An 11,090-nucleotide genomic window follows, 5' to 3' on the forward strand; every position below is an offset into this window, starting at 1 on the left:
TTATCCAAAGTTGAGCAGATCTTCATTATTCTTCTTTTTGAATTGGACTTGAAGATAGACCGAGGTGTATCCGCATTCCACAGCCTTTAAAATCTCAAACCAGTAGAAAAAAATGACAATAAATGGGATAACCATGAATTTTACATCTCAAAAGTTAATTGACTTAGAAGGAACTACTTAATCATCTAAGTTAAATAAAATCGAGTAAATTATAGTTTAATTTAAACTTAATCGAGGTCAAGTTGAGCATATCTACTAGGATTAAAAAACCTCCTATCGATTGCTTATAAATCTACTTCAGTTAATCATTTAATTATCACCCTGAGTTACCCTTGTTATTCAATTAATTTTTGTACCTATGACATGGTAATATTGGGTCTCATGAAAATAAGATAGAACAATTTTTTTTTTGTAAGTAATTAATTATATGTCCTATAAAAATATCATATATTATTATATTAATAATAAAAATAAAAATTATAATATACATATATTCTTACATAAAGTTGAATAGTATTTATTATTATTGTTGTCGGTTGTATGATGCCAACATAAGGAAAATTAGATATATCAAAGACTAATTAATTCCCACATATTGAAGATGCGTAACGGACCGTTTTATTTCTATATCGGTCAGTTTTAGAAACGGAGGTTCGTAACGGGCCGTTTTCTTCGTGGCAAGAGGCGGAGTCGAACCCTAGGATTTAAGGAACGATATAGCCCACACTGCGTGAGCGCAAGGGAGCTGCTGCCTACGGAACTCTCCGGAATCGTTCGGTTCCCCGCCTCTCGGTAACTCTCTGCTTGGCCCCAAATCTAGGGTTTCCACCGCCTTCTCCTCCTCCCTCCGCTCCCTCCCGAGGTCGGCAATGGCGATCGTCGCTCAGACGCCCGACATCTTAGGAGAACGCCAATCCGGCCAAGACGTCCGCACCCAGAATGGTTCGACCCTTCTCCCTCTAGATCCACCAAACGTGTCTGTTTTTTTTTCCGCCCATCCCATCATTTTTTGTCTGTTGTTGTGGGCAGTGGTAGCGTGCCAAGCGGTTGCTAATATCGTGAAATCGTCGCTCGGACCGGTTGGTCTCGATAAGGTAAATACGTTCTTGGATCTCACATTTATTGAGCATTGTTTAACACAAATTAACAAAGAATTAGTGGCCACTGAGTACGCCATTTTCTTAATAGACCTTTAGGTTCGTAGTGACAATTTTTTGTAATAACGATGAACACAAATTTGGCTTCCTTTGTTGTCCAAGTTTCAATTTAGTTCAGTAGTTACATGGTGCAGATTGATTGTATTAGGTATCACTTACACCTGCACAAGCACTCAGATGGTTGATTGCGTTTAGTAAGCTGTACTAGGTTTTCTTCAGCCGTATCCTTGATTATTGCATTCCTTATTGTTTCTTTTCTTCTCCGAGTTAAATTGTTTAGGTTAGGTGCCAAATGCACAGGCGCTGAACCTGAGAACAGAAGAAACTTGAAGATGTCTTTTCATTTTGGGATGTATTCACTGTCTGTTTTTAAGCTTATGATAAGCAAATGACAAAATAACTTAAATCTTTTTTATTCTTTGGGGATGAAAAGAAGAACATTAAGGGCATTGCAATAGAAATATTGGCAGAGATTTTATGAAATGTGAGGTATGATGTATTTTATCACTTGAGAACAAACATTTTTTTTCAAGTCATCATAAAGTTTGATGGTTTTCCTTTACATTAAATGGTTAGGAATGCCAAAAAACTAAATATTCCAACCATCTTGCTCGATAAATCTTGTGTTTGCTTTAGTTATACATATCCAACTTTATTATTGTGGGTGAAATGCAAAGAGGTGTATCCTACTTGGATTCCTCATTGAAAAAAATATATTGGGTTGATTTGTGATGTAAACTCATTGTCTAAGGTCATGTGTAGTAAACAGCTTTAGTATCATGCCAAGGTCATGTGTAGGCTACAATGTTTGTGACAGAACCATTCTTGTGCAGCTAAATTTCAATAAAAGCAAGCACTGATGAGGTTTCTACTCTGGAACCAGAGTGATTAAAATTTGAGCTATCAAAACAGTCTCTTCTCTAACGGGGGAAAGGCTGCTTTTATTGGCCCCCCTTCCAAATTCTGTATTGGTAGGAGTCTCGTGCACTGAGCTGACATTTCTAAGTTTCAGTAAAAGCAGGTAATGAATTTCGAGAGAGATACTCGAGGAACCAAACAAGTGGAAGTGATGAGGGTTTGGAGTAGGATTTTGTAAATCTCAGTTGTCTTGTTGTGCCACCATGCTCCTGTTTTATGTTCATTTCTGTTTGCTGCTGAGTTTGCCTATTATTTTTTTGCATTATTAAACAATGCATGTCCAGTGCATGTACCTGATAAGTTTAATTGCGGTATGTTTGTGTTTATGGACTGCACTCATGAATTTCCTGATTAGGTGTTTCAGTAGTGGAAAATGAGTTCTGATGAGGAGCACTGTAACTAGATACACTTCTTGCTTAGTTTATTGAATGCTTGTTATCTGGTACATTATGCATTTTGGCACTGTCTGCTTTTTTAGTGGTTTATTTAGGCTTAAAAGTTAATTTGAATTGTGAACTACTAGATGCTGGTTGATGACATTGGTGATGTCACAATTACTAATGATGGCGCAACAATACTAAAGATGTTAGAAGTTGAGCATCCAGCTGCCAAGGTAGATTACCTGGACTGGTGTTTTCTACAATTTTGGTCTTGCTGATTTACATTTCTGTGATTACTTATTATTTGATGATTCTAGGTTCTTGTTGAACTTGCTGAACTTCAAGATCGAGAAGTTGGAGATGGGACCACATCAGTGGTTATCCTGGCTGCCGAGTTACTTAAGGTGACATGTAAACTGTGGTTGTCATTAAGTTCATCATGCCTTTATATTTCCTGTTATGACAAATAATTGAGGCTGGATCCATCTGTTAATAATTTATTATATCTCTTTTCTGCAGAGAGCAAATGATCTTGTGAGAAACAAGATTCACCCAACATCTATAATTAGTGGCTACAGGGTACTTTGAATAACTAAAATTTCCAACTTTTCTAGTCTTGCTTTCCTGTTGTTATGTGCTAATATATTAGAGTAAATTTAGCAATAACATCAATTCAAGTTCTAGTTCCTGTTTCCAATAACTGAAAATTTTCTCAATTTGCTGACAGCTTGCAATGAGGGAAGCTTGCAAATATGTTGAGGAAAAACTTGCTGTAAAAGTATGTGCTTCTTTAATCCATTAATACTACCAATTACTTGATCGTTCCAGTTGTTATGTTGCTTCACCCGCTCAATAAAGATGTTATTTGAAACTTCAGGTCGAAAAGCTTGGGAAAGATTCCCTTGTAAACTGTGCGAAGACAAGCATGTCATCAAAATTAATTGCGATCGATAGTGATTTCTTCGCTAATTTAGTAAGCTCAACATAATTGTCTCTCCCTTTCTGATTGAACTTGCTTTTCATTTCTGTTTCTTTTCTTCTTAGTATAAATTATTTACTAAATCCTTGTCCTGGAAGATGCTTATGCCATTCCTATGTTTTCCTGCATACTGAAGTCCAATAGCACCATTTTGCAGTCTGTTTATAATATTTGGATACATATTTAGATCACCAAAATCCAACATTGATTACTCATGGATCCCCCTTAAACCCCTATTATGGACCGTTAAAAAAATCAAAAAATAATGTTTTGTGCTTGTATGATGATTTGCAGATAAATTTAGAGCTCTAGAAACCACAAAGATTACAAATTAAAGCTGAACTGAAATTCAATAAATCACACACATGATTGTTGACCGAGTATTGGCAGTGGTAGATGATTTATTGATTTAAAAGAGATTTTTTCCCCAATGATAATAAAATTGATAAAAATTCAAGTTCTGTACTAAAGGTTATTGGTTTTGGAAGGTTGTTGGTTAGTGTTAACTGCAAATTTCAGTCATTTGATCTGTGATACTCATATTAATCCTCCATCAGCCATTTGTACCTGGTGACTTGTAAATGGTAGTAAAGGTTCAGCAATATCCCTTTAAAATTTGTACATGGGTGATGGGCCTCAGTTTGACTTTTTTGTTTCTTATTTATTAGAATGTTCTGATATATCTGTTTGACTCCTTTGTTGTTTAGGTTGTGGATGCAGTTCAGGGAGTGAAGACTACAAATGCAAGAGGAGAAGTTAAATATCCAATAAAGGTCAGCAATTGTTTAAGCCTCACGTTTATTTGTTGTACAATATGACTTTTGAAGTCCATTGTGAATTTTCATTTGGAATATGACAATATAATGAGTCCTGTAGTACATCGTTGAACCTATCTCATTCAGTTACATGTCTGTGCTAAATTGTTAATTGTCACCTTTTCTTCTTGGATCAACTTGAAGGAGATTTGAAGTTTTAGAAACTCGAGTTGCTTTATGATTATCCTGAACTATTTTCTTTGGAAAATGGAGTTGCATGTTAACAAGAACCTGGACTTGCAAAATTTGTCTATCTATATGTTGGCTAATTTTCTTCAATTTTACATTACTCTGTTTTAATACTTGTAATTAAATTATTTATTTTTATCTGTTTCTTTCTAGAGTATAAACATATTGAAAGCTCATGGAAAAAGTGCCAAAGATAGCTACTTGCTGAATGGATATGCTTTAAATACTGGCCGTGCGGCTCAAGGAATGCCTACTAAGGTTGCTCCTGCAAGAATTGCTTGTCTTGACTTTAATCTTCAAAAGACAAAAATGCAGATGGGTGTTCAGGTCCTGGTCACTGATCCAAGAGAACTTGAAAAAATTCGTGAAAGGTAATTATGTTGTGGATCTTAATTCTGTCCATGTGACTTGCATTAAATAAGTTTAATTGAATTTTTTTCATGTTAAAGAGATCATAAATAAATTTGTGCAATTTTTGAATTTCTACACAATTTTAAATTTTAGTTTATTTATGCTTAATTTGCCCAAGTATTGTGGCATGCTTTTCTTCCAAGTTGGTTTTGAAGAACTTTTTTTTTTGGCACTGGAAATGTGAATCCTGCTGTGTTGTATGATTATTTCTCTTCTCTAACAATTAAGCTATTAGTTGTATCTTTCTTTCATAGCCAAGATATGTTCCTTTTTTACTATGGATATGATGATTATACAATTTGGTCAGGCCATGTTGAGATGTTGAGAAATCTTTCCAATATAAAGTAATCCACATAAGCAAATGACCAAGTGGTTCATGACAGGACCACTATAGCCAGAGTTTTCATTGTGTCAGGTATGAGCAAATGGGTTTTAGAATCTTTGCTACTATTAAATGCTCTTTTGAACCCCAAATTAAGGGTAGCATGCACTGAAGGTATCAGACTTTCAGATTTATCTTAATGCAGTCTGTTCAGGAACTACATCCTTATCGGATGTAGTTTGTCACTTTTATTTTTCTGACTTAATTAACTTAGCACTTCAATTAAAACATCTGAAGTTCATTGTCGAGTAGAATATATTACTGCAATAGAAGTTTTGTTTTTTGTGTCAGAAAAGCCATGCTTATTTCTGCTGCATGAACAATTTCGTTAATTCTTTTGTTCTGTATTTTCTCTGCACTTATCATTGGTTGAATTTCCAGTCCATTTTGTTTGTTTTGTGGTATTGCATTCATTTGCAGCTTGAAATCCATCCTTGCAAGATAACTCTGCAAAAAGAAAAGAAAATCCCAATATTTTGTTGGATTTTCAGTCTTTTTTGCTCTGCTGAAAACATTCCAGTTTATTTCTGATTTGTCTTGCTAAGTATATCCAAGTTGCACATTACAAGACTAGATAATAAAGGAAACATATTGATAGAGAAAAGAGTTCTTCCAAATTGGAAGAACCATGCTATCTGGACCAACTAGATTTTTTGTTCCCACTTTCTGGCAGTTCAAGTCTCTCTGTTCACAGTACTATTTTTTATGCTTATGTTTTCTGCTGACTTTTTTTTCTCCAAATAATTGTATCCTTGAAAATACCAGTATTGCACTGTATTCTGGGCTTTTAGATATCCATTAAGCACCACTTATATGTTATCTGGCTGGAATAATAGAAACCTTCAATGCATACTGATTTGCTCATTTGTTTATCTCATCATGAGTTTATTTGGGTTTAATGCCATCTCAAACCTGCCAGGGAAGCTGATATCACGAAAGAGCGTATCCAGAAGCTTCTGAAAGCTGGTGCTAATGTTGTACTAACAACCAAGGGAATTGATGATATGTCTCTAAAGGCATGTATTTCTCAACTTGTGGTTATCATGTTGACTTTTTCTTCAGAAGTAGCCAAGCTCCTTTTTTTTAACTGAGGTATAAGGTTGTGAGCTGTATATTTAATCGGTTTTTTGGTTCAGTAATTTCCAATGCATATGTGACTGTATTGTTGTAATACACCCCAATGATGGCATGCTGGACTATTAACTGGAAATTGACTCAGTACTGCTTATGTTGTTAAATCCATCCTAGCAGTAAATAGAGGTAGTTTTTTCTTGATGTGGACATACTATGCACTAGCCTATTTGAGTTATCATGAAAAATTCGGAATTTCTTATTGTCAATTCTTTATCCATGATGATAGACAATCTCTCAATTACCTTCTCGAGGAGTGCTGCTTCCGGTTGATCCATTTAATTATTGTTGATAAATTTTCACTTAAAATCTTATCATTCTTCTATCCAGTTTCATGTTGCCATCAGTATCCACATATCTGCTTAAATTTGTTAGTGATGCCGGTCTGGATTCTGATTTTTGTAACTTTGATTTGTCATTCCCCTTTCATATGTTTGATGCTGTGGTATAAAGGTTTTTTTGCATTGATGCCCTTTCAGTACTTTGTCGAGGCTGGGGCTATTGCTGTGAGACGTGTTCGCAAAGAGGATTTACGTCATGTTGCAAAAGCAACTGGGGCGACTGTGGTAAGACCTCAATTGTCATAACTGCAATCTTCTTGGATCTTTTTGGTTTTTACTTGATCTGCTTGAGGTTCATCACACCCACATATACACCTTACTCAAGCTTAAGTTAATCAAAATTTTGGTATATTCCTTACTAGACTACCCACATATACAGCTCACTTAGGCTTGTGCACACCTCTGCCTGCTTTACATATTTATTTGCTTCTTTTCCTACGTGATCAACAAGTTTTGACAATCTGCCATGGTGTTGATTAATATTTATTTTTTGTCCCTTGCAGGTCACCACATTTGCTGACATGGAAGGAGAAGAAACTTTTGATTCGTCTTTTCTTGGACATGCAGATGAAGTCATTGAGGAGCGTATCGCTGATGATGATGTAATTTTGATTAAGGGCACAAAGAACACTAGTGCGGTCTGTGGTTTCTTCTTGCCAATGTTGTTTAAGACTTCGAGTTTGCTTCCTGGAATTTTTTTATCGACCAGTCGTTTGTGTGCATTAACAACTTCCTGTTTTCTTCATTAGGTCTCATTGATTCTTAGAGGTGCTAACGACTATATGCTTGATGAGATGGATCGGGCCTTACATGATGCGTTGTGCATTGTTAAGAGGACCCTGGAGTCGAATACGGTAAATCCTGACAACTGAATCTTGGGGATAACATTTTGTGTTGGTGGCTATTTAAGTGCCCAAAACTGTAGAGCCTTTTTCTTGTCGAGTAGCCCCCATAAAAGAACGTTTCTCCAAGTTATTTGCAGAACATTTGGCCTTTGGCCTTTGTTGTGATTTTACTTTTCTTTTCTTTTCATTTTAGTTGCTTTTGTATCTTGGTATTCTTTTTTGAAGCTACAGAAATTTTGACACTTTGTTTGGTTCCAGCTTGGCTTGGGCCCATACTGACATGTCTGAGGCCCGACCTTGCTTACCATAAAGTGGTCAACAATAGACCTGGCAGAGCGCTTCTGAGCCCATACTAGTACTAATATGGCTTTCTTGACAATATTTATACTTTATAGTCTGAGGAGTGAGAAACATGAAAGAAGGAACCCAAATCTCCTAATCCATCCATCTGCTGCCACCAAGCAATACTGTTGCTACTACAGGTAACAGTGGGTCTCAGAACTCAGAAGAACTACACAATGTTGCTGACATTGGTTGGTGTTTGTGGTGGCTAGAGGGGAACTGTGGATAAAACGGAAGGGATGGAGGGAGAGGAGGAGAGAAGGGAGGTGGTAAAGGGGAAGTCAGTCTTGCCTTTCGGGGCTGTAGAGGTTAAAAGCAGCACACTTGGCAGAGTTGAAGGTGCCTTCTTCCTTAGGTTACAGATGTTGGCCACTGAAGGACTCATCAGCAAGTGAAGGGTGTGCCAGATGGCAGGTAGCAATTCAACATGAACTGGAAACAGCAAAGCATCAAGGAGAGGGTGTTCTATTGTATCTTTATCTTAATATGAAATGGGCTTGTTTGACCATTGAATTGTTCCAAGCAAAACAGAGTTGAGTTTAAGCAGCTTGTTTGAGAAACATTTGATCTTGGTTAAGTTCCAGCAGCCTATATAACTCGGCCCTGATTCAACTTAAATAAGGTTCCACTCAACAGGCCCTAGCTAGGTTGAGCCCATTGCTAGCCTTATGCATAAGGCTCTGCACTTACAATATGCAGTATAATCTTAGATGTGAAGCATGCCCATTAATAATTTGCAAAAGCACAGAAAAGTGATAAAATATACAGTTTATATTTTCTCTTTCTTATAATTGTCTCAACTGTTACTATTTTTTTGGTGCTATTAAAAATATAGTACATAACAATATGATCATCACTTGAAATTTTTACTGGATTGCTATAACTTGCAAGTTTTTAAACGAGTATAGATGCAATGATGCATCCCTTTTTTTTTGGATTCCACTACTTTTGTCAATTAGATCATATTCATTAGTTTTGCACTTTTTAAGTGGCAAAAGTGGAAGGTCTATGGCATATTGTAGGAATGTGTATGAAAAAAGTAGTGATGTTAATGTATGTTTCCTGCTATATCAGTTCAATCCAGTACATTTTTTGGTGTTTCTAACATGTATATGTTAAGTCAGATGGAAAAGAAATGGTTTTCTTATCTTAACTGCCTCTCAAATGAAGACACAAGAAACTGACAATATCACTACTTTCTCAAAGGCCTGTTCAGTGATTTGATTAATAAAAGTTATAGAGAGAGAAAATAGAACCTTCTAGTTTATCAAGATTTATTTCATGAACTTCAGTTCAAATAACAGTTTAAAAGACCTTTCCTTTTTTTCCATTTCAAAAACTTATACTATTTGAATCTTATAATTAATCCTTGCATAAGTTGGTGATATAGGTTGTTGCTGGTGGTGGTGCTGTGGAGGCTGCACTGTCTGTGTACTTGGAGTATCTGGCTACGACATTGGGATCTAGAGAACAGTTGGCAATTGCAGAGTTTGCTGAATCTCTTCTGGTTATACCTAAGGTTGCTAGTAGTTATGTCTTAATCTTTGGTGTTTGTTTGAGATAATATTACATGTATGACAAAACTTGAAATTGTGCAATAGGTACTTGCTGTCAATGCTGCTAAAGATGCCACTGAGTTGGTTGCAAAACTCCGGGCTTATCATCACACTGCCCAAACAAAGGCAGATAAGCAGCACCTTTCGAGGTATCAGGGGAAGTCATAATTTAATCATTTATGAAACATTTGTTTCCTCTTTGTTGCCTCTTTTCTAGAACTTGTTAATTAGTTTATTTTACACCTGATGCCTTTAGTTAATCTGGTTTGTCTGCTTTCAAATTCTTTTCTTGATCTCATGGTGAGAATTTGGCAAGTTCATCCCTTTGTAATATAATGTTATTTCCATCATAATAATTGAAGCAGTGGTTGTTACGGACACTAGTAACCACTCGATCCCATGTTATTATTATGTTCAAGTACATTGACCCAGAACTTCTCTGCCCATAACAAGAACTTGAGTGATGTTGCTATTGGAAAATTGAAGCCTATACTGCCTACTTGTCCTCATGAGTACCTATAGTTTCCTTTCTATGAACATTTGAATTCCATTAGCATCCTGAATGATACATGAGTCTCCTTGGTCGTCAATCATGACTTTTTCAATGATCTGTGGGCATAAGATGTGCATTCTGCAGTTAGAACCGCTTAGACATACTCGAAAATATGTTACGGATTTATTTGTATCCATACAATAATTCTTTGTGGATGTTAAGATGCTTGAATAAAATGAATGGTTGGCACAATATTCTTTCCTTTCTATGAACATTCGAATTCCATTAGCATCCTGAATGATACATGAGTCTCCTTGATCATCAATCATGACTTTTTCAATGATCTGTGGGCATAAGATGTGCATTCTGCAGTCAGAACCGCTTAGACATACTCGAAAAGATGTCACGGATTTATTTGTATCCATACAATAATTCTTTGTGGATGTTAAGAAGCTTGAATAAAGTGAATGGTTGTCACAATATTCTTATATCGACTTTGTTATAATGCAGCATGGGTTTGGACCTTTCGAAAGGTACAACTCGGAACAATCTTGAAGCTGGAGTTATCGAGCCTGCAATGAGCAAAGTGAAGATCATACAGGTAAAAAGTGTTTCTGACTTGACCATGCTGCTGTAATTGCTTGGATTATTATGGTTATCATCAAATCCGTACTTTTGATTTGTGCCTCACTTTCTTTATAGCAGCACAATAACTAACATGTGGGCAGCAAATTTTGTTTATTATATTACATCTGCAAGAAAATGACTTTGAATATCACCAAATTTTGATGTGCTGTTTATTTGTGACCACAGTTTGCGACTGAGGCAGCTATAACAATTCTTCGGATTGATGATATGATTAGGCTCATCAAAGATGAAAGGGAGAACGAAGAGGATTAGATCACTGGCATCGTGTGTTCGAACACAAGTGATTTGCTGGATTTTCTTCTCTTATAGGTTGCCATTTGTGTTTCTATTCTCCTACGAACAGGAATTTGTAAACCGTGTGAGACATTTAAATCTGATGACCACATTGCTTGACCTTTCATTAGATTCCGTAGTTAGGGTTCTTTATTCTCTCAAGTTTTTAAAGATGTTTGGGTTACCAAGAAAAGCTAATGAGAAAATAGTGCTGAATCTATGCATTTGCA

The 11,090-nt window shown here is 36.1% G+C and overlaps 1 protein-coding gene across 1 annotated transcript; it reads left to right on the plus strand.

Moving 5' to 3' along the window:
* Positions 1-687: 687 nt before the first annotated feature.
* LOC135653088 (T-complex protein 1 subunit alpha) lies at positions 688-11,090 on the plus strand. Its single transcript, XM_065174570.1, has 17 exons — positions 688-942; positions 1,030-1,094; positions 2,599-2,688; positions 2,773-2,859; positions 2,975-3,034; positions 3,183-3,233; positions 3,333-3,428; positions 4,142-4,207; positions 4,592-4,809; positions 6,151-6,247; positions 6,842-6,928; positions 7,207-7,341; positions 7,453-7,557; positions 9,281-9,409; positions 9,492-9,595; positions 10,450-10,540; positions 10,753-11,090. Exons 1-17 carry the CDS (start codon positions 870-872, stop codon positions 10,837-10,839), a joined length of 1,641 nt encoding a protein of 546 aa, XP_065030642.1. The 5' UTR covers positions 688-869; the 3' UTR covers positions 10,840-11,090.

Source organism: Musa acuminata, chromosome BXJ3-11, assembly GCF_036884655.1.
Source record: "Musa acuminata AAA Group cultivar baxijiao chromosome BXJ3-11, Cavendish_Baxijiao_AAA, whole genome shotgun sequence".
NCBI lineage: Eukaryota > Viridiplantae > Streptophyta > Magnoliopsida > Zingiberales > Musaceae > Musa > Musa acuminata.